Source organism: Melanotaenia boesemani, chromosome 8 (assembly GCF_017639745.1).
Source record: "Melanotaenia boesemani isolate fMelBoe1 chromosome 8, fMelBoe1.pri, whole genome shotgun sequence".
Classification (NCBI taxonomy): domain Eukaryota; kingdom Metazoa; phylum Chordata; class Actinopteri; order Atheriniformes; family Melanotaeniidae; genus Melanotaenia; species Melanotaenia boesemani.
This window is the reverse complement of record NC_055689.1, coordinates 21,448,771-21,473,164: the sequence shown is the minus strand read 5'-3', so window position 1 is coordinate 21,473,164 and position 24,394 is coordinate 21,448,771. Positions and strand designations below refer to the sequence as shown.

The 24,394-nt window shown below is 38.2% G+C and overlaps 1 protein-coding gene across 4 annotated transcripts in view; it reads right to left on the bottom strand.

Annotated features, from left to right (window-relative positions):
• The window catches only part of greb1l (GREB1 like retinoic acid receptor coactivator), a 44,446-nt gene that overhangs the window by 18,939 nt on the left and 1,113 nt on the right, over positions 1-24,394 (bottom strand). Inside the window, exons 1-7 of one of the 4 annotated variants that reach the window (XM_041992060.1) lie at positions 8,360-8,577; positions 5,776-5,887; positions 3,274-3,433; positions 2,540-2,722; positions 2,195-2,371; positions 1,845-2,021; positions 647-769 (exon numbers count right to left, since the gene is read on the bottom strand). In XM_041992060.1, the coding sequence (XP_041847994.1) occupies positions 647-769; positions 1,845-2,021; positions 2,195-2,371; positions 2,540-2,722; positions 3,274-3,430 (817 nt within the window). In that variant the 5' untranslated portion in view covers positions 3,431-3,433; positions 5,776-5,887; positions 8,360-8,577. Of the gene's footprint in view, positions 1-646; positions 770-1,844; positions 2,022-2,194; positions 2,372-2,539; positions 2,723-3,273; positions 3,434-5,775; positions 5,888-6,567; positions 6,645-8,359; positions 8,578-24,394 lie in introns of those variants that run through there. The other 3 variants (XM_041992063.1, XM_041992062.1, XM_041992061.1) reach the window with 3 other exon arrangements.

Sequence of the window (24,394 nt, the reverse complement as noted above, 5' to 3'; positions counted from 1 at the left end):
TGCTGATAAGCAGTTTAGTGATTTAGGACTAATCAATACTCTGAGTTCAGGAGCTTTTTTCACAAAAGGAAGAGGTGCTGCTGCCTGAAGTCAGAGAAGATCAAAATCTCCTTGAAAAGAAGCAGAATCTCAAGAATCAGGCTTTACTTAGATTACAAAAATGTGAAATGGTCACATTGATTCAATTCTGTACGACCTCTTCACACAAACAATATAAAAATGAAACATTGCCATAAAAATGTGCAAAACTATCAGCTGATATTAAGAGCTCAACACTATTGATAGCAACAAAATATACTGTATAATGTCAAGTGCATTTACTACTCAGAAAATATCAATGTGCTACCAGAAAACACATGAAAATAGGATAACACATAACCAGCCAGGGCTCCTCTTTGTCATGAGCCGACAACCCCCTCTCATTTAAAACAGGGCTTAGCCACCACAACTCATCTCTATGGCAACCACATAAACCTGCCAGCATACATAATCAGTTTCAGTAACCCTTTGGTAAATATATATCTGTTGTCTTTTTATTATGAATACAAGAAAGAGACTCTACGTTGATTTGGGTTAGTGATTTCACCTTTGTCAGCCTGAGCCACGCCACCTCACAAGTGCATCTGTGCTGAAAACATGGTCTCACCTGAGAGGGAAAATGGAGAGGAGCTGTGTCCGCTAGTGCCTCCGTTTTCTTTGCCGCTCAGAGATGAAGACGAGCTCGGTTTGGAGGTCGATGCATTGCTAGAGAATTGACGGGTTTTACTGTCTGAGAGTGCAAAGTGAGGAGTGACAAAGAATGTTACACACAACATGTAACAGAACATCATCAGAGAACAAGTTCAGAGTTTAAAGTGTGTTATATACACAGTGGCATGAAAAAGCTTGGGTATACGGTCAAAGTTTCTGTTACTGTATGTTTAAATAGGTAGCTTTTTAACCATGCAGTACAACACTAAAAGCTTTATAAATAATTCCTTGGAATTCTTCTTTAAGCAGCTGCTTATTGCCCTCTGACATTTGAACTAAGAAAGCAGATAGTTAATAAAGGACAAAAAAACAAATAAGTTAACAGTTTCCCTAATTTGTAATGTAGAAAGAATAAATGTCAAGTTACTAGGAACAGTGGGGGTCAAGCTGAGGTCTGAAAGACCAAGTGTGAGAACTATTTGCAGGATTGCAAGAAAGGCAAATAAAAAATGTCTTTTAATCTTCTGGTACTTGTCCATTCTGCAGCTCACCTTTACAAATTTAATCTTAACTAAAGGCTCTTTATAAGATAAATATTTCCTTTGTTTTCACTACAAAATTGAGCTCACAATATTGTGAATGATCATATTAAAAAAAAAGAAAGAAAATAAGCCTGATTTCATTTGGAAATCAGTTTACCACACCACCCATGGTACAGGGAACAATTTCAGCAGCTGAGGAAAAAATGGATTTATTTAACGCTTTAAGGGTAATAAATGGTTAAATACCATCAATTTCTGATTGAAAAGCATCATGCATTTTTATAAATGAAAAGAGGATGGTTTTGATCACTACACAACAATCGTAAATGCCTGAAAATTCCCCAAAACTGTCAAATTGCCATAAAAAGTACAAGCTGAAAGTGTTGCCTTTTTTATTTCCTAACCTAAACCTCATTTAAAAAAAATCTGTTGTTTGTTCTCAAAAGATGAGATAAAACTCTTCACTGGCTACGGAAAGTATTTACACGTCATTAAGTAAAACCATAAACAAGCATCCCCTATGCCCTCTTTGCTGGTCTAAAACTGAAAAAAGATGGGTGCCCAGACTTTTGCATGCCACTGTATTCATTCATAAAAGTGAGGTGTTTTAACCTTTCCAGCAGATAAGCGGTCCTTTGCACAAAACACCCTGAGAATTCTTCACCAGGTAGTATTTTAAGTGCTTCTGCTTTTTGGGCTGTGTAGATAACTTCAGGTTGATGTGATTTGAAAACTCTGTGAAGTATCTGAAACCCTTTTCACCGCAGCCCACACAGTTTCCTGAAAAACCTGGAAGTGATGCACCAAAAACTGAATTATTCCTCTTTTTGTTTACATTTTTTGCAAGTATTTGAGGTACAGAGTATGTCCAGCACAGTCAGTAGAGTGTATTTGTTTCACCGGGAACTAAAAAACGAAATATGTCTCCTTTATTTCAGCTCAGATCAGAAGAGCAGACTGACCTAAAAGTGCATTTTTCCCATTCTCATCAGGCAGAAAGCGGCGGTCCACAGCACACACCAGGATGTGCTCAGGGACGTTGGGGGACTTGGCACCGACCAACTCAAAGCCTGCTGGGACTTCAATGGGCTCTGTTGCTATGGAGGCCAGGCGGAGGTCCTTTCCAGCCTGACAGAATCCTAACGAAAAGAAGAAAATCTGATGTGATTCTGCAGGAAATTAGAAGATTTATGAATCATAATCATATTCCTTTAAATCAAAAGCATTTTTTCTGAGAATCTTTTAGAAAGGTTTAGTTTTTTGTTTAAAAAAAACAAACAAAAACAGAAGATGTGTTGAGTTCATACCATCCAGCGTGCAGCATCCATCCGGTGCAGGAGTTTGCAAGTAGGGGAGAGGAGGGCTGTTGCTGTCTGAGTCGTCATCATCTTCCAGATCCTCCAGATCATTGGAGGAGTGACCATTCATAAGCTCTTGCCCCGTGTCGTCCCCACCGTGGAGCGCCACATCAGCTTTCGACTTCATGTCAACTAAATACATTAAATGAAATTAGTTTTATCACTGCTTTACAGATTAAAAACACTTTAAGGAAGTGTAACCTAAAGTTTGGCTGTTACAAAAATCCACAATTATCATGGCCAAAAGCATTCTTGTTATCAATGAGTTATCAATGGACTCAATCCATAGAAATGCAGCCAAAAAGAAATAATATGTTTGGTTTTTATCAGCTGAGATTAAAATACTGATATGTTCTTATGTGTTTGATCAACAAGATTGCGTTAGTTGAGTTAAGTAACAAAAGATAAGAAAGCAAACAAAAACCAAAAAGGAATAAATAATGCTTTTAGTTGGGAATAATTGCAAGTTACAGATTATATAACTAAAGGTGTAAGGTGATTTATTAATACTGGTAATAAACCAGTACAGTAATTGGGGTATAATGACTTTTGCTTTTATGCAAAATTCAAATCAGTACTACAAATTCATGAAATTCTTTATCTTATAACCAAGTAATATCAAAGGTAGTCCTGCGGCAGTGTGAAGTCAGCTCTTGTTTTGCTGTTTGGACTGAGTTCCCTACCTTCCACTTTACCTGGATATGGCTCTGGCTCCAAGTAGAGCTGTGTGAAGATGGGCTGCGGATCTCTGCTGCTTGAGCGCAGCGATGCCTCGATGGAGTTGTGGAGAGCCTCCTCAAAGCGAGCAGACTTCAACTGCCCTGCGTACGAATTCCCCATTATCTGTTGGAGTGATGAGAAAAGGACAGCAAGATAAGCAAACAAGCACACGTATCACAGCGCCGTTTATCTCGGCTCATTGATTTCTTTCATAATAACTAAAAGAGCAACAGATGTGCCACTCAAATGTTTTCAGCCATGTTCTTCGGAATACATTTTTTTTATTTACAATTATCTATAAAGCCAATATTCTTTTCACAAACCATGTTAATTGATAAGTGATTATGTTTTTATATTGAACAGTGTTACAGCATTATTTTGTTTTGCTATACAATGCTGTAAACTCATTTGACTGATTAATAAGGATCATATGTTTAGCGCTGCACAGAATGCAAATAATCTCCAAAGTTACTAAGAAGAAAAGATGAATCACTGAGAATAATTTACTCCATTTAGTTTTGAAATTGGTTGCAATCTGTTGTTTCTTTGGATGTGAAATGGAGAAACTCTGTGTTTTACACTGTTGGTAAGATGCAACATTTAAACCCTATTATTGATCAGTAAATGACTGAAATAACTGCTGCATTCATCAGCTAACTTAACTCTGTCCTTTTCTGGAATAACAATGCTTGCTTTACCAAAAGCGTCTCCAAATAATCTCACACACACACTTGGTCTATGTCAGTCAAAACATAATGGCCAAGGTCAGTGGCTTCTTCCATTTTTTCCCTTTCTTTTTTTCCCTGCCTCTTTGCCCTTCTGTCCACTTGTGTCACTCTGCCTGCACTGCCCCCACGCCCACTCCACTCCAGTGTCCACTCAAGGACATCTGCCGAGGTCAGGGCTGCGTGGGGCTATGGTCGACTGGCTCTCCGGTGGCAGCTGGCGAGGGACAGAGGGCTGAGCATGTGTTCTTAAAGAAAAAAGCAGCACAGCACAGAGAAAGCACTCCAAATGTGGTGAAAAAAGCAGCTTTGACCCATGGCTACGCTCCAGTTGAGATTCCTACTCTATAACTCCCATCTTGCAGTTTGTCAAAACACATCACCCAATGTGTTTTTAAGTCGACTGTTCAAACGGTGTCAAACAAGGACAGAAAAAGGAAAATTAAAGGGAGGGTTGGCTGCTTTCCTGACACACGAGATTGACCTGAAATGCTTCTTTTTATGTTTGTCCTTGGACTACATTTGACTGCCGCAGACCAGTGTTTTGGTAAACACCACAGCTGCCAAGAGGAGGCCCAGGCTGAAGACTTCAGCTGCTTGGTAAAAGCTTCATCTTATTATTAGTCTAACTGAGAAGCCATGCAGCTGTATGTTATGTCAGTGAACTAAATCTGAGATAAGAGTTTATTAAGCATTAGTTTAAAAAACCTCAGATTTGTTATTTTGTGAGTTGCTTTACTGCAATCCTGTATGCTAAGAATTGGATATAATTCAAGCACCGTATACTAGTACAAATCATGCTGGGCAATACTATCATTCAAACAATTAATGAAATACTCTGTTTTAGTTTTACTAGTCAGCGGGCATTTATATGTACAGGTGTCAAGTGCTGGCCATGCAGACACCCTGAACCTTTTTTCATTTTATCACTAGAAAGCAGGGTGGGAATTAAGTCAGAGGTGGCTTTCCTCCTCCCAGGTCTCATTTTGCCCATGCCTGGACAGATACCAGTCACCGTGTTTACTTAACAACCTTCCTGGGGAGGAATCTGACCAACCCAGACAAAAGACAAGATTAACAATGCCTGACTGTGCTGTCACACAGATAAGCAGCTTAAAGAGAATGAACCTACAGTACTTCTTGCTTAACTGACGAAGGAAGGTGACTGCATGGAGAAACAATGATGGAGAGGGCAAAACAAAACAATACAAAAAAAAACAAAAAAAAAGAAAATTAGTGCTTGAAGGCTATTGTCTGTTTGACAGATTTGTCATTAATCTCTTGAAGGCTGGAGGTGATTATGGAGGCTGACATTTTATCACATATGCAGCTTAAAACAAAGAGTGGCAGAGGCAGAGGTTGCACAGCGGATGCTTCAGAAGTGCGAATCAGGTGGTTGCTAAGGTCACTTGCAGTGGCTGGGAATATTTCAGGTCAGTCAGTGCCTGCAATCCACTTGATGGATGGCTAGAATGAGCAGGCTCCAGTTTATTGTTCAAAGACTAATGACTGAAAGGGGGATGTTGGTGTTATTGAGCAGTGGACAGTCAGTTGGTCAGTCAAGGCCATTTTCAGCTCCTGGGTGGCATCAACAGATTGCATGAATGTGACCCCAGGTCAGACTGAGTGAGGGTGATCTTCACCCGACGCATTTGAGGAGGCCAGTGTGGAAAAAATATTATTGTGCAGACATTGAATTCAAATTTTATAAAAAGAAGAAAGAAAAAAAAGGCAACTCACAATGTCGGACTGTTCCCAGGCGTGAAGGGACTTGTTTACTTCAGCTACATGTTGAATCTCTACTGCTTAGCAGAAACACTCAGCAAAGACATGTCACTCATTGCTGCAAGGCCTGCAGGGGGAGAGCAGGGAGATTTCTGATTAGCTCACAATCACAGATAAAATACAACTTATTTCACAAAATAACTTAAATAATACTTTGTACTCTGACTTAGTGTAATATTATATAAAAAATATTTAATACAAAACAAGAAAAGTACATTTATTAACAAGTTCCCAAACAAGTTCTAAAAAATGAAGAAAAAAACTATTTACTGACCAGTAATAGCAAATAAATCTAATAATAGCCAAATAATCATGTCCATAGGTAGTTCATTTATTTCATAAATGCATAACTCACTCATTTAAAAACAGCGACCTAGAATAACCCCAAAACATCCTAGCTACATGACTGCAGGTCACTAAAGAGCATGCTCATTCTTAAAATGAGTGGAAGCACTTATGGGCACTCAAACATTAAGAGCAGCTAAAACCATGACACATGTAGTCACTACTACGAGGCTAAAAAAATGCGTTACATGATACCACCACGGCCTTGGGGCTATTTTCATAAAACACAGTTGGGTGTTTTAGCTTGCAGCAGTGGTCCCTACACACAGTCACTCCACTGTGAATGGATTTAGCAGTTACTTTGACCCTTTGACAAAGTATTGTCTAGCCACTCAGGCTCTGATATAACAGAAGCAAAGTTCCCTTCAAAACTCTGACTGTCACAATCAAGCCAGTCATCACCTCTGAGCGAGCTGCTATTCTGCAAGAGGGTCTCTGGTCCGGGGGTCCAAGTCCTTCAAATAGCAAGTGTACACAAACTGCTTCAACTTGCATTTACTGACCACTCTGGAGCTCGTGTTGTGAATGATTAGCCAGCTTGACAAGGTAAAGAGTTAAAAACATCAATGCGCCAGGCGTAAACAGAAATACAAGAATTTAGTTAAAAGAAAATTTGACTCCTAACACAAGGTCATGTTTTATCCTCTGCTCCAGCAAATGAGTCTCCACCAAAGCTCTCACTCTCTGCTAATTACCCAGGCAGCGGAGTCTTGAAATATTTTGATGCTTATCTGGTTGAGAAGGACAGACGACACAGAAGGAGACGCAGATGGCTCTATAGATGAAGATGAAAGAGCAGTAAATCTAGACACCATTACAGGCCTGAGGTGCTTAATGAGGTCCTGTTCCTCCAGTGATGAGATTGAAGGGAATGTTGACGGTGTGGTGAAGTTTCCAAGAAAAGAGACTTACTTAAAATCCAGGAGGTTCCAAAGGAAGGTACCATTTCATGCAAGTACATCTGCAGATGCATTGAAACACATCTGGTTATGGATCAGTATTATAGCTACATGTTGCATTTAATTAATTCTATAACAAATAAAGGAATCCCTGAACTGCAGCAATCAGACCAAAATGTCTGATTTTACAGTTTTTTCATTACTCTTTGGACTTGTTACAGTTGCAGTCTAGCACCTTCTATGCTATCAGCAACATTGATTTACTTTAACAGTAAAGGCTAACCCCCCCCACCAAAAAAGATCATGTCCAGTCCAACCAGTTTCCCCAGTTCCCTTGTTTAACAACAACAAAAGTTGCTCACTTGGAGTTACTAAAACGTAGCTTTGCCGAATTAGATGTATTAATGGTAAAGTACTAATAAATATTATTAGTGTACAGATTTTACAGTTTAATTTTTCAAATGAGGAGCAAAAATAGTAAGAATGTAAAACTTAAAAACAGCATTATGTTCCTTACTGACATGGAAATCACAATTTGGATTGAAATCTTTTCTTAAATTACATGATTTAAAATAAACTTCCACAAAAAATATGGACAATACCTTGAAAAAAAATCTAACTCTGTCTATTTAGAGGATCTTGCTTTTCACCCTGTTTTTTTCCCTCCTCTCCAGTCTTCCTTTTGTTTCTTTCTATGCTGCATAATTACATTACAATGTTTACAATAGAGTGAATAGAGGAAGGATTAAATCTACTTCCCTGCTGGTTTACTCACATTCTAATTTAACAAATTCTTCACATTGGACCCAAATAAATATAAAATAAATAATACAGGTGTTTTGTATTGAATGTAAATTCCTGTTAAACTTGACACGTCAATGTTTGCTTATTAAACAATTACTGGAGACCAAAAATGAGTTAATATAGGAGTTACATCACTTAAAACTGGTCTAGCATTCCATTTTCATTTGCTTTAGAGATTAAAAATAAGTCAAATGTTAATGGGAATTTGATAAATATTAAATTAGTTTTCACCTCATTCCTATGCTTTAATGCTTAAGGTTGATAGCATTAGTTTGTATGCGGGAAAGAACTCAGTGGTCTCTTAACATTAGAAAAGACACTGCCCATCAGACATGAGAGAAGGGGGGATGGGGTTAAGAATTGAGGAGAAAAAAAGACAAACATTGCTCCATGTCCTCTAAATGAGGTGCTAAATGCCCATATCATTAATGCTCTTTCAGGGCCACATGTGACACACAGCCAACAAGCAGTTTAAGTAGCTTCTCCTGTACCTTCCATAACTCCTCCACCAGCTGACAAGCCCTTAAAATCCAAATCCAATGCAGTAAATCCCAAAATGTGCAGGAAGCTTCTCAAATATAGTCCATGTTAAAGAGTAAATCCTTTTAGGAAGAATTTATCCATCCAGGATACACACGTAGAGCTTCAGTCCTGTTTTGCAGTCATGATTCTCCACAGAAAGAACTTGCCTTCCCTCAGTACAGCAGAAACCCTCCTTCCCTCATGGGCTCTCTATCTCACTCACATGCAAACAAACACATCCACACAGACCCCTCCCCCTAGTCCCCAGCGCACTCCTCTGTCCTGTGCCATTTGCCAAGGAGGGAGGGAATCCACTGGAGGCTCATTCATCCTGAGCTTGCTGACCCCCTGCGGTGACAGATGCTCTTGGAGACCTGCAGAGTTGATGGAGGGGGGGACAAAGACAAGGGCCCACATCTCCCCATTGCCACACAGTCCTGCCACGCGTCACCCCATGATGTCAAGGCATCCGCTGTGGGCACCCCGTCACATTAAAGTTTTTATTTTCAAGACAGCAGTTGGAGTTGGGTGGGGTGGTGGTGGTGATAGGAGTAGGGGCACGGAAAGTCTTTAAATTAGACTTTTGCTCTCACACTCAAGCTCAGTTCAACTTGCCACACCCAACATTTTATTGGGGCCAATTTAGAGACAGGAGAATCCATCTCCAGCAAAGTGGGGACAGGAATGTCGGGTCAGCTTGAGCATTTTGTCTTGGTAGCTTTACCCAGGATTGACCCCTTGCTAGGCTTTTTTACTCCCGCTGTAAATACCAGGGGCTCATCAGGTCAAAATAAATAAACGGAAACGCGCCACAAATCAACAGCTGCTGGCAGATGTTGGGAATTATAAGGTATTAGTGATCGGTGATACTGCCTTATCATGATGCTGTGAAAAGGACAACGAAGCAAAGGGCTGACGATATAAGGCTGTATAAATGAAGTTAGAGAGGCTAAAACATGTTTGTACAACAACATGTACAGTTTGCTACAAACCTATGTGATGTTCTTATTACACCTCTAATGATGCATTATGTTGTATTCTACTGTGTATAAAGCTTCTGTGTCCGTTTTCCTCCAAACTAATTATTGTCAGGAAACATCAGCAAGAATTTGTCAGGTAAATAGTAAGTCTGAGAAAATTTACATCTACTTGATGGAAGGGAAATCACTCACCAAGACTCACCACTTACTCAACAGCTTTACTTCAGATCAAAACTATACTTTTGTGTCAATTTTATAAACATACCACCTCAAACTACATCAAACATGAAACTACAAAACAACATCTTTGAATAATTTTAAATACTGAAACCTGTGTTGATATATATATGATCATAGGATCATTTACTCTGTTTACTGGTTCAAATGCACTGAGCCATGTGACTGACGTTCCAGTTCATTACCACAGACGCGGTCAACAGTTGGTTTAATCAAGTTGTGTTCAGCTTTTCTCACTTCCTCTCCAATGGTTATATAGCGCCGCATTCAGTGCGATGGTTGTTGTAAACCACCACATGAGCCAATCAGGGCCTCCATTAGTCCTCACAGAGCTTTCATGCACTCATTTTTCTCAATCTGCCACATTTGTCTAAACATAGGCTTGAGCTTGACTGTGAATTTTGCCTCGCTGTCGCTAATTTAGACCACACATGTCAAATGTCAGAGACTCTCAAACCGTGTATCAGATTATATTTGGCATTTTAAAGGATAGCTAGTAAGCAGCTGTATTTATCTATGTTTAGTGAAAGTGAAATCATTACAGTCATCCATCTGAGAGCGCTGCAGTCACAAGTTCAAATGGGGGAAAGGAGCTGTCAGTGTGATTTATCTCCAAGCCCCTGACTTTGACAGGGACCTGTCTTAAATAGCCCATTTAAAATTGAGATAATGAGTAAACCCAGCATTTTCTCTAGCCTCAAAAGATAATGTGCGAAAAAACAAAAGAGTGTGGATTGAATAGTTTCCCACCCCTGAGCCCATCCTTCAATGATGCATTGAGCTCCAAAGGGGACAAAGGGGAAGTGTCTCTGCCAGTGTCACCTGAGGAAAGACAAGTTAAGCGACTGGCAGTGTGCTCTGGAAGATCTTGATGCTGGTTCTGTCTCTCTTAGGATTCTTAAAAGAGCTTTGTCTTAGCTGACTCAGGCTGCTGCTGAACAAGTGATGGGTGTTTGGAGCAGCTGGAACTGAGCTACACGGAGAATCATCTCCTGTACTGCTCTGACACTAATACCTTAAACTAAGTGACATAAACCAGCACACAGGACGGCTTCTCATTACATAACATTGGAAAACTGAAGCTCTATCTATGTAGGAAATGTGAGGTCCCCTTCAGATGGGTTCAGCTGAGTTATGATGAGAAGGAAGCATATCAACCAAGGTGCTAATAAGCATGTTACAATGAGAAAACAATCCAGCAACTTAACTGTCAAAAACCAAAACAAGAAAACAATATAGCTACCATGTGAAATTTCCCGTAAGAGAATTTCCTTTTTGTACTCAGGTCAGTTGGGCTATCTGACACCCAGGGCGTGAGGACTCACACTCCTGTTTACTATCAGGGTGGCAGTCTGCAGCTCTGATTTCCTTATAAAAGCCCCACAAGCTTCTTCGAAGACCTCCTCCTACCTCTCCTCTGGACTACCTGCTGAGCCCTAAAGTGCAAATCGCTGCTAGTGAGGATAGCAGATGAGCTGAGGTCATTCATGGCTTTCCAGTGAGCCAAACAAACAAAGGCAAACATTCCACTTGAATGCCATTGCTGAAGTCGGCAGCAACACAGAGAAAGACAGGAAGAAAGAGACAGAGCAGGGCTCAGTGGAGATAATAGCTTGAGGGCATATGTGTGTGGGCATGTGCATGCATGTGCACGTGTGAGCGTATGCGTTCTGGGGGGGATTATCTGTGGAACTATAAAGTAGGGTGAACCAGGGTTTAAAGCCTGATGTGACCAGAGGGAACGGGGGCAGGGTCTTGGGCCTTAGGAGGGGTGGACAAAAGGAACATTTGGGCAGATGAAGAAGTCATCATCATTAAGCCACTGGAGGTTTACTGTCTAGTTATAAAAGTCATTTCAAAATTAGGGGGGGTGCGTGTGAAAGGTCAGTGGGACTGTGTAGGCCTGAGAAGGGTTGGAGAGAAGTGCAGAAACTTGCTGAGGAATGGAAGAACTAATTAATTAGAGGACAAGTGGGCTTTGTGTTAACACGGGGTTGATTGGAGTGGTGACCTTGTCACACACTGTGGCCCAGAGGATGAGTTTAAGGGCAAGGTATTTAACCTTAAACTAAATCTCAGCCACGAACAAAGGCCAGCATCATCTAATGGCAAAAGCCTACCAAACTGATAACTGAAGCAAACGGAAAACAAGCGCAGTGAAAGGGAGCAAATTGTGGATAATTTTGTTAACTTTAGCTGCTTATCGGTGGAATAATCTTCAATCAAGCACCTAACATTTTACCATATTGCTTTAAATTTATTATCAAATGTCAAAAAATTAAAGTTATCTGCATATTAAGCTTAATATTATCTTGGATTATTAAGTCACAACAATGATGGAGATGTACAAATTTGATACAAGAGTACTAAAATCACATTGTTCAAGTGCTCTTCTAAGAGAATGTTATCTAAAAAAAGGGTTGATTATCATAAATTATATGAAATATTACTGATTTATTATTATAATATCACTAATAGTACACATTTATTGAAGTGAAAACAATGTACTTGCTGTGTTTTTTTCTGGTGGAGCTCATTTTTTTATCCACCTCATCAGGCTAGTTTTGTTCCAGATTGTTGTGCTGATTTTCTTCAGTTAATGACCAATTGGTTTGTCAAAATTAAGAAAATAAAGATATGCTTCCAAAACTGCTCAGAAAGAAAAATGAAAATGGGTCTAAATTTCTTATCTATTGATACAGATTAATTGATTAATTGTTTGATATGTGTTTGAATCTTAATGTTACTTGCAAATAAAGCTATTATATAAAAGAATAATGTATAAATGTACAACAAAGTTGATGTAGAGGATTAGAAAGTTACTTAAGTGCTAAGAAAACATGTTTCATGAACTGGCTTTTAAAAAAAATTAAACTATGAGATGATGATTGATAGTTTATAATTATCACATGTAATAATTATCAATTTCAGCCTTACATGTACACAATTCCTGAATTTAATATTGCGATTTTTAACCTTTTCAGCTGTGTCACCAGATTGATAAGGCCCACTAAGGTAAACAAAGAATTATAAAACATTTTTTATAATAGTCATTAGTTTATATTTGATACATAGAATTGCAGCTTAATTTATACAGAAAATAAAGCATTCAAAGCCACAACCTTACACCAAAATGCCAATGCTCGGATAACGTGACAGGAAACAGAATCACTTTGTCCCGTGGATGTTATGCCTGAAAGAAAATAAATAAATAAACGAAAGTGAAGGAAAGTAACAGTTTAAAATGCTGTTCATGAGTATATAATAAAACAGAAGGCCTGTCAATGAACCCAATCTGCATTTTACAGCATCGCTGGGTTGAATGCCAGTTCACCAAAGTCAGAACAACAGGGAGAGACACAGGACACTAATACATTTATAGACTTATTCAGGGAAGTCAGACTGAAAAAGACAACAGTGAGTTTTATTTCATATAGTAAAGCTGTCACTGGCAATGGTCAATGCTAAAGGACAAGAGGAGTGAAAACTTGACAAACACGAGTAAACTGGTGTTAATGGTTGATATTAACTGCTTAAAATACGTTCTCAAAGAATGCATATTTTAATGTAAAGACTGGAAGATCATCCTTGAGCTTGTTTCAAATAATCTCACTGATCCCTCAGCATCACTTCAGCTTCTTCCAACATCTGGTCCACACCTAATGACTCATCCCAGAGTAGATCTTTGATGATGGTTGACCAGGCCTTGTCCTGGCCATAAACTGTTGTTTAGACAGCCCTATTTGTTATGGGGTGTAAAAGGAGAGCCATGGATCACGCTGAAAGGCCCAACGCTATCAAAACATTCGCTCTTATCAGATGACAATTCCAGCAAAGGGGTCAGGTTCCAGCTCCTGGCTGCACTCCACCTTTCCTCCAGATCACAGGGGGGCTGAGGGTGTGATACTGAGGATGAACAAAGAGGCAACAAAAGTCCAAAAGCAGATTCTGGCCCTTGTTTCAGGATATATGAATGTGTGACAAGACAATATGCAACCTAATATACAGGCATTTTCTATTGCATTTTACATTGCACACAGGTTCAAACAACAACACATAAAAATAAGTCTTTCAATTATTCACACAAATTCAGAATATTAAAAAAAAAGTTTGACAAATCTAAATGATAGCATGATAAATTAGTACGGTAGCAAAGCAAAGCAAGTCCAAAAGACCAAAAGAAAGGAAGAAAACATCAGTTTTAAAACTGGATTCAAACCTGAGTCTAATGTTTAGGAATTCATTATCCCTTTTTACATAGTCCATGTTATATACTGATAATCCACTACTATTTAAATATGCTCAGAACTGTTTATTTACTGTTGATGCAGCTGCATGCTGTTGAAGAACACTGGAAAGTGAGAGTAAACTGCACTTAGGTGATAACTTCATTTTTATTGCTGGTTGCTAACACTGTTTGTAACTTGGAATTGTTTTTTTGTCTGTACAGGTTAAACTGTGTTTGAAAAAGAATGGAAAAATTACTTTAAAAATTAAATAAATGTAAAGGAAAATGATAGTTTAAATGAAAAAATAGTTGTGAATGAATCTGACCAATGATTCTGGGTGTGCATCTGATATTTGATCCACAGGAACACAATCAATATGCAGCTCTATAGCTGACAAAACATCAATTAAATGACTGAAAGAGGGCAAATGAATCTTCAATATCTAATCAATGGACTGCTTTTCAATGAGAAAACAAACCTTTAAATTCTTCAAAAATATTTTATTGATATTTCTTTTTGTATGTCATGTTTAAATGAATGTAAGTAAACAAAGATGTCAAACATCTGACAGACGTGACTGATATTCATTCAAAATTTAGGAAAATAATTAACTATTTTACATAATGCTTATGGAAAAACTGTCAGGTTAATTGATTTAAAAAAAAGTGAAATCCAGCTCTCCTAAATCTTTGCTTTAAACACAGACACATTAACTCTATTTTACCACACAGAAGTACCAAGCTCTCCTGGAAATTACATTAGAAAGAAGCCTGTTGTCTTTATCAGGGCTCCAGAGAGAGAGAGATCCACTTTGAACAATAGAACCTCTCCTTTCTTTTCCTCCCAGAAAAAGGTCTCAGCCACCTTGAATCCATTTGAGTGACAGCGTGACAAAGAGGCTTCTTTATGTCCTGACGAAGAAGCCTCCTCCTCTTTCCCTCTAAACTTCCTTACTGGCTGATGAGCTGTATCTATCATGCCCCTCTTCCTGACCCCAGGCGGCACTGCTGCATCAGCAGCACCCCATCCCCCGTTACCTCCCCTCAGTCTTTTGCCACATCTCCTCCATCACCCAGCACCCTCCAGATTAATAAGCACCAGGTTGCCCTCGGTGACAAGACCCACACTTAAATCCCATCAGTCCTTCTTACAGCAGAAACAGCTACAGCATCAGCAGGGCTCTTTTTGTCTTAATGGGACAATAGAAGCAGAGTCATCCTTTGTTAAGGATTTGACCCCACACACAAACCTCACTGATGAGAAAAGGTGACAGTAAACCTATTCAGGCCTTCATCCTGAACTGATCCCCACAAGAGACGGGATACTTTACAGGCTGACAGATGTGACGGTAATACCCTTTGTAGACCAAAATTAGCCTTACAAAAAAAAAAGAAAAAAGCATACAACTCATTTACCAATAGGAAATGGAATTGAGCAGAATTGAAGGGAAGAGATTTTTTTTTATAAAAATATCTTTTATCAAACTCTTCACAGACTGAATGACCTTTGAACACTACTTGATTGAAGACAGGGCAGAATTTGTGACTAAGATGACAAAGAGTTTCACAGATTACCAACATAGGCATCAGGTCTCCACTGCCTTTACTAGTAGTGTTAGAAAAGGGATAAAAATTCTACCTGGGTGTCATGTTCCCAAATCTGCCAAATGAAGTTGCAGCCGATATATATCCTGCAAAGTCATTTACTTTACTGGAGTAAATAGTGATTTTACTTTTTCCTACTGTGAGACTCAGCTGTAAAGGGGTGTCAGTGGGCTGTTTGGTCCAGTGTGAAAGAGGGTTTAGAAAGGATTCCTGGACAATGGAGAATGCTGTGTTAAAAACACGACTAAAACACGCTGAAAAGAAACATCCTTACTGCGATAAGCTCACAAGAGAAGAGTCGTTATGATGCAGTAACACTAATTATTAAGTTAGATCGTTACGTTCTGCTTTACCTTGTGTTTGGTGGAAGTTCCTACACCTGTCATAAATCTAAACACTGCAGCCTAATAAATGTTCATGCAGCCGTTTTACAAACGGATGGCTTAAAAACTGTTCGTATACAAACTCTCAGCTGCAACTACACCATCATACTGATCATTGATATGTTAATTAAACATTTATTGTTCTAATGTTTTGATTCTGAAATCAAATAAAATAAATATGAAGCAAATTATCTGTTTATCTGTGAGGATTAATTTCTGATACGTTATTATATTTAGGGCGTTATACAAGATAATCCTAACCCTATTTAAATATACAGGATTATGTAATTTAATTAATTTTAATTAAGAAAAAAATAGAAAGTTGAATATTTCAGTAAAATAAATATTAAGTAAAACTATGGAAGCAGTCAAAAATATGAGGAAATATATTTACTTATTACAAGAACAATAAAATATACAAAAAACTTACTGGATCTGATGGCAGATCTACTCAGTCGTATGAAAAGAATGATTAGTCCTGAATGTTGTGACTGAATGTCTAAAAGTACAACCCTGGGACTCATGTTAATCAGACAACAACAAAGATCACAATTTGGTGGAGGATAGTTATGTTTTCATCTGCACACTAGAGTTTTATCCAGATCGGTACAGCTGCTTTTAAAATCACATACTTATTGCATTTATAGCCAGTAACCCTTTCTACATGAAGTCTCAGGTGTACCACCTCACCTCACCTGATCATCCAGTTGATAGCTGACACAATGTAAATGCAGACACCTTTACTTCTGCACACATAAAGCCCAAACTATCCATGGAGGTTAAAAAGACAAGAGCCACTGCTCTCTGATGTAACCGATGTAAACAGACTGCAGGTATACCCAAAATAGCAAATACTCCCACAATTCTATGTGTTGATGATGTCGGTGTGCATTCTCTATAAGCTGCACCAGGCAGAGACGGTGGTAAATAAAACAATCAGGTACGAATAAAAAAATAATTCTGACTGGAAGAGGAAGTGATGTCTTGTGTTTTCAAAGCATATTTTTGCTTTTTGTCTGTTCTTTTCTAGTAAACACTGAACTTTAACCCTCACTATTCTGTTACTTGATGCTATAACATGACAAGCAGAAAAAAGATAATGTGTAAGAAAAAACATGCTACTTTGACACAACTCAATGACTACACGCCTCCATGATGTTGTGTCATCTGAGCATACATTTTTAGATAACATTCTTCAGAAGCATGACACAACTTTTTGTCTCTAATGTGACTAAACTTTTCCAACATACAATGTGTGTTTTGGCTACTTTCTCAAACAACCCTCCACATTTAATCATTGCAACTCCCATACTGATTAGAATTAGACTAAATGGAAGCAACAGGCTGTATGAAAACGGCTGCAGAAATCAGCCATTGAAAGATGTCTCAATATGCTGTTTTTTTTTTTCCTAATTAGAACATGAAGCTCAGATTCAGATCGGACGCACTTATAATCAATCACAACAAACATATGACAAATTATAAGAACGCAGCATTGATGGAGCACCACTTGCTCTGTAGTAATATGTCTCCTAAAATCTGCTAGAGGTGAAAGAACAGAAGCCTTAAAATGTACTGCCTCATTTGTTGTTTTGATGATGACAAGGAGAAAGCTGATATGCATCCAATAAAAAAATCAGTTATTCTACGCTTTTTGCCTTCTGTTTTCAGATTTCCAGTTTCCCTGCTTTGTGAACAGGAGCAGAGAGAAAAGAGAGTAGAAGGGAGACTAGAATGAAGCAGATGCAGAGGGAGGGAGATTGACCTCCCCTGCCACGGAGGAACATTGAGTCCTTGCAGCAGAAGGCTGGGTCTTGGTCACCGTAGCCTTGAACAAGCTGCAACAGCCTATGGAAAAGCCTTCTGCTACAGAGAGCCATCTCTCCCACAGTCCTGGCAGCATCAACACACACTGACCTTGTGCTAAATCCTGTATATGATGGTGTCTGCTTGTTTGTGTCTGAGTGATGGTAGTGAGGTTTTGGAGCTGCACATGTGGGCAGAGACAGTGATGCTGCTGAGGCAATGTGAAAAAAACTGGCTATAAGCCTGAGTGTATCCAGCTGTTCTTAGCACACATTTGATCTTCTAACATCAATAATACTAAACAATACTTCTCATTTTTGTAAACCTAACTTTTACAAGTGGATACAGCAGTTTTAGTAAAAATCATTTTAAAATGTCTATAAAATGGCCGATAAGACAACAATGTAGTTTTATCCAACCGACAGTCCAAAAATAAATAATTGCTTATGTGGAAAAAATTAAATAAGGTTGGCTTTTAATATTTTATCCTAAATATTGAATGAAGCGACCTGTCCAGGGTGTACCCTGCCTCTCGCCTACTAATTGCTGGGACAGGCTCCAGCTCCCCCATAGGGGAAGGGATGCAAACCAACAACCAAACCACACCAGTTTGTCTGCTGAAATGGGAATGTCTGTAAAGTTCTGGGTTTGCAAAATCAAATCCAAATCAGAAACTGCTCAAGCATCCTGACAGGAGTTGATCTGCTTGTGAAGATCCCTGTATTAGCACCGATACACAGATTCTGAGGAAATACTGTTTTGATACCTCACTTCCAAACAGTTCTGAACAGTGTTCATAATAAATGGACCATGCCCTCTATTGTCCAATATTTAGAAATGCATTTTGTGGAGGAAAATGGGAAAAACATGCTAATTTTAACTCTTTTTTTCAGCCTTGTTTTTTTGTTAGCCTGTTAGCTAATATGTGCTTCCACCTCCCTAACACGCATTGTTGTCTCTTGGAAACGGACTTTAAATGTATTAGTTTTTCCCCCATAGCTGATCAATACCAGAAACAGACTGAAACATGAGCAGACGTCAGTAGCTTTTGTAATTAAACTGCAGAATGAATGAAATACTGTAAGATTCTGCATAAACTATATGATACTGCAATACAATAAAAGTAACATTCTGTTAAAATGAAGTAGATGAACAGTAAAATTCAGATATCTCTGCTTCCAGTCCTGCATTGCTGTTACTTCCAGTTAAATCTGTTTTAAAATAGTGTCTATGATCTTAGAGGGTCAAATAAAAGCAAACATCCATTCACAGCTTCTCAACAACACAGGCTTTGCAGGTACTTGTATAACTAGACCTACAAACACAAACTCAATGTTGAGATGGTGAAGCAGAAAGTGCCCTCTATATGATTCATCTTTATCTGACAAAATCCAATCAATATTTTAGTCCTACAGTGAATCACAACTAAATAAAGATCTCAAACCAAGTAGACTTCTTTATTTGCCACATATTTATCTATGTGATGAACCTAAACTTTAGTTAAGGTGATAAAACAAATGATATTTTATGTTTTGAGTTGTGAACTCACTTGTCCGTTGCAGTTTACCTAGCTTAAAAATACCCTAACAATGATGATGTAAAAAGATGATCATCAATGAGTCAACTGTAAAAATGAAAGCCATGACAATGAGACCTAAAAAAAACACACAACTGTGGCTTTTCCCTAGACAATTATGGTACAATCCAGACGATTGCACAGCACACACTGTACTCTTAGAAAAACAAGTAAGGTGCAGGCAGACATTTCTGGCTACAGGTACTGTTCCACTGGAGCTGGCATCTGTGAGCAGGCGGGATACAGCTGAACACAGTGTGAGAACACACTGTTCCATAACAGTGCTGTGCAAAAGGGAGTTCTCTGTTGGGTGCTTTCCATGATTCAATGGTAAGAATGAGGATATATTACTACTAAGTGCTCTCCATGGAGCATTGCGCACATTTTGCTCTTCATGAGGTGTAATGGAGATCACAAAAATCTGAATGGTTTAGTTTAAAGAAAGGGGGGGAAACTATATACGAGTCTGCTCTTCAAGCCATAATGCTACTGTGAATCCACTTGGATATTAAGAGCTCACCTAAGGGAACAAAAGACTGAAACTCGTCCTTCACCTTGACATACCATCACTCCCCCACGAACCCCTGTATGGCCTTGTGCCTTGTGATGACCCTTTGACTTTTCCAGGCAAACGACTTGTGCATACAGCTGGATGAGTTTCATGCATTTCTGTCCAGGAGATAACTTTGATATGCAGATGGAAAAGGAGAGACAGACAGTGAAGGTACAACTTTGGATCCTGTGCCTGTTGAAGCTTTGCATTTAGTGCCACAAATCAAGCTATATGAATACTAATGCTCATTTATGATGTTACAGAGAAAGAAGACTTTAATAAACTAGGGCTAGGTTCACTGCACTCAGTCATTTGGTTCACTAAACTAAGCGATGCAGTGGTGACAGATAAAAACCTGTCCCACTTGTCAGAATCGAAGATAACAGGACAAGAGGAAGTGCCATCTACTGGAGTCGGGTTCCACTTGTGGATAAATGTGCACACACACACACACACTCACACACATGCACCCAGAAAATTAACATCCCAAGCCTCCCTTGCAACAAAGAGCAGGATGTTCCGGCCAGTCTATTTGGCTGTACTCCTACATACTGCACGTCTAACCTTCCTGACTGTAAGTTCCTTTTATCCATCACTAAAAAGAAGAAAAAAAAACAAACACATGTCTTGCTCTGGGACTGGGAGAGGGAGGCTGTATTGGTTTATCTTTAAAGATTTTCATCTTCAAAACGTTCCTTTTTCCGCTCATTCTGAACACAAAGATGTGAACAGGATTTAAACAAAGTTCAAAAGCGAACATATAATGCTGTGTTATTTCTCTCAGAATGAAAAAAAAAGATCTATAAAACTGAAACATTTATAAATAGCATGTTACGTCATTTAAATATTCTGTATTGAGAATATTGCCCTCAAGAACTGTAATAATGCATACAAAATAAATTGAAAATTTTTTTCTTTTATTAGAAGGTCAGAACTTGATCAAAAAGCCAAGAATTAAAAGGGTATGATTTGAGAAGCTGGGTTAAGTAATCTTAATAATCAATTATTACTACAGGCATCATCTACTAAAATGTTTTTACTTTGTAAGCAGCATGGACGTAAAGCACAGATATGAATAAAATGAAGGAAAAGGAAGAAAATAAAATTAAATCAAGATTAAATTAAATAATTTCTCCACTTCCTGCAGGTGAAACTAAGATATACAGTAACAGCTGATGGTGGAAGGGTTTGAGGAGGAAGCCCTCCCCCACCAAAGGGATCAATGCACATAAATGGAAGAGGTCACAGACCTTTGACATCTCCATTCAGCTGGGGGAGGGGCACAGGCCTTTGTCGGATTGGTTTTAATGTTCCAATTGTCGAGTATGTCACAGAACTTTATACTTACAGTTCATATCCGATTTCCATCCATGCTGTGAACACACCACCGGTATGTTTACGTACTCATGTCTTTCAAGTTAAGTGTTAAGAGTTTTTAGCTCTTCATCAGTTCCACATCCGTTTAAAACTTTTCTCCAGTCTCTTAGTGCAGACCTTATCTGTGCCTCCACTCCCTCCTCTTTCATGCTTGATTTTTTTTTTTTAAATTTTTGACCACCTTCACAATTTCAGGGAAATTATAACAAAACACAGCTCCATACACGAAAGAGTGGTTCCAGTGAACTGTTCAAACTTGTGCCTAACAGACAGTGATTTACAGTCAATGAATCTGTTCTTTCATTATTTTAAACCAGCACGTCTCTGGTGAACAGAGTGTTCTTGGCACTCTTGACCCTCAATAAAAAAAGACAAGTTAAACATTTACAAGCATCTGTGTGGAACACATTAATCTCTGCACATGCTATTCTAAATGAAATGTTTTGTTGGAGATGAACTATGTGGTTGATCTTTGATCTTATAATGACCTTACTCAGTTAATTAGTTAATTATGTCAATTCCAGTCTGGTTTGGCCATCACAACCGTTAACTTAATTCTTTCTCCCTCACATGAAATACAAAGTGCATCTTGCTAAGGAGGCAAAATGTACTGGGCATAAACGTGCTGTTTAATTCTCTGTTCTATGAATATATATATATTTTATAGCAGTGGGATGTAATTAGGGAGTTATCAACAATAGGCTTGACCTTAAAATGGGCTTGTTAACCTTTAAATGCATGTATAATTTATTAAATTGTTACTAGTCATAAAAATACCACAACTTGCTAATGAAGAGAAATGACAGTCCAGATATAAACCTTTCCTTGCAGCTGGTCAGGAGTTAAAATTCTAGTCTAAAATGTAGACATCAAATCACTTATCACCTGCAAAAAACAAATAAATAAATAAATAAACAAACAAATGAAAAACAAAACAAAGAACGCAGTTAAAGGAGCTTTACCCCATTGTCAGCATAATTTTATCCACCCATTTAACTAATTATCAAGCTAATATGCATATGCAACTACATGCATTTATTGTAGCCCTTCCAGAGGTGCCTGTACTATGACCAACTCAAACTTGTTATTAAAAACAGCCAGATGTATTTATATACATGTGGCACAATCAACAGCATGGCTACAGCTGTAGTTACTTATTGTTTTTTTTAAAAATAAAAATGGACTATCTATATAAAATATGATTTACTGTTATTTATTATTTTTTATACGCATAAAGCAGTAATCGTTACCAAGATTCTCCCACAAATTCTGTTTTTAATATATGAAAAAAAAATTATTTACTTTTGATATTTTAGGGAAATTTGCATTTACAAAGTCTATTCAAGGTCTAATAAGTGAGATTTTACTCAGGACAGAGCAATCTTGTACCACGTCTGATCAAAATACTTCTTGCGCTAATAACATTTAGTTGTTGTGATTAAGTTACAGACTTATGTCAACACTAGTGTGCATGAGTAAAAAACAGATCCTGACTCTGCACTTTGATGAATGACCTTTATTTTGAAGACCACCTGTTTTCTAGGTTTTGTCACACTGCAGTCAGAAAAGTGCAAAACAAAAGCATTGATCTCTCTTTTTGGGGATTTTGTCCCTTGTGCCATCTGCACTTGTGATCAGAAAAGCTCACAATCACCGAGAGGTGTCTCTGAAAGGAAGCATCTGTCCACACTGCTGACTGGGCCCCATGGTGTTTTGTGATCTGAATATTATGAATGATCTGTGTGGGTGTTTCAAGTGACACATTTACTTCATTATTCAATCATTAAGAATTTTATGTTTCAGTAGATAATTGACAAGGCAGAAAAAAATATGCTAGATTGGTAATTAGATGGTTTATCATGGCACAGAGCATTAAATTTAAGTGATTACCAATTTGGTTTGTCATAACAGAGTTGTTACCTATCAAATGATCAGGCATTGTTATTTGTTCCCATAAGAAAAAAAAAACCCCGAAGGCCAACTGGGTAAACACAGGGCGAGAGCAGGAAAAGCTGAGTCCTGATGTGCTGTAAAATCCAGCAAGAGAATAATGAGAGAAAATAAATCAATCTGTTACCCTGGTGACTACGGCCTCATGCACAAATGGATGTGTAATAGTTACCTATGGTTGAGCTCTTTAAAGAGAGAAATGTCATGTTGCATTTTTTGGAACACCTCTTCACCTCACAGCAGGCCTCCAATAAAACAAGTGAGAATAAGATGCTGGGCAAAAGCCAGAAAGGGATGAGAGGAGACTGTTATCATAACAAGATAACAAAAATAGCATTAGAGGTTTGCTTGTTGAATAGCTTATCTTTCAAGGGTGATTTGGAAATGAGCCACAATTACTATCTTAACTCTTAATTCTTAAACACAGAGGAAGCATTTTCATGAAAAATATGGGAAAGTGGCATGTGCTTCTAACCAGCACACTTCCACCAGAAAATTTTTGATAACTACTTTTGTGGTGGAGTCACAGTCCATGGTTGAGACATCTCTTGGTTGTTTCTGTAAGATTCTGCTGTTGTGACCTGACAGGGATAAAGAGCTATAACTGTAACATGTACAAGCTACAAACATGGAATTTTTTCAAACTCTCAAACCATGTATTTTGTGATACTTACATAAGCTAATTATTATGTATATTTAACCATATTTCTATGCATTAATTGCAACATTAAAAGATTAAAAATTGAGAGGTGCAGGGTGCATAATAATTGTGCAAAACTAGTGACCTTTTGCAATGAAAGTCAATGGATTTAAAAAAAGAACAATAGGTGATAAGGAAGTTTAAAAAGAGCAATGATTGTGGAAGGCTGTGCAAGGCCATCAAACTAGAAATATTTTGCTCTAAATTCTGCGGATTAGAGAGTGACTACATTTTTAGCCATTAGGTTAAAATGCATCCATGCTATTTTATGTTATAAGATCTGGGTGTTATAGCACAGCATAAAAATATATATATTTTTTATATTATTCACATAAGGGATATGGTGATGCTTGGAGTAATATGAGTCACATTTATCCATCCATATGAAAAAACAGAAACTATTTTCAGAGCAAATCTATCATCACTCTGTTCTGCCTATCTCAATCTCTGTGAAGCAGTCACACCAGAGAAAGCAGCAAACTTTACTAACTCAAGAGATTCCCAAAACAACAGAGACGTCTCTTTCAATGCTGCAGAAAGAAACCTGTCCGAGTACAGGAGCAGTGTCACAGGGCCTTACTTATCTCCTCCCAGATTAAGTCCCGATTG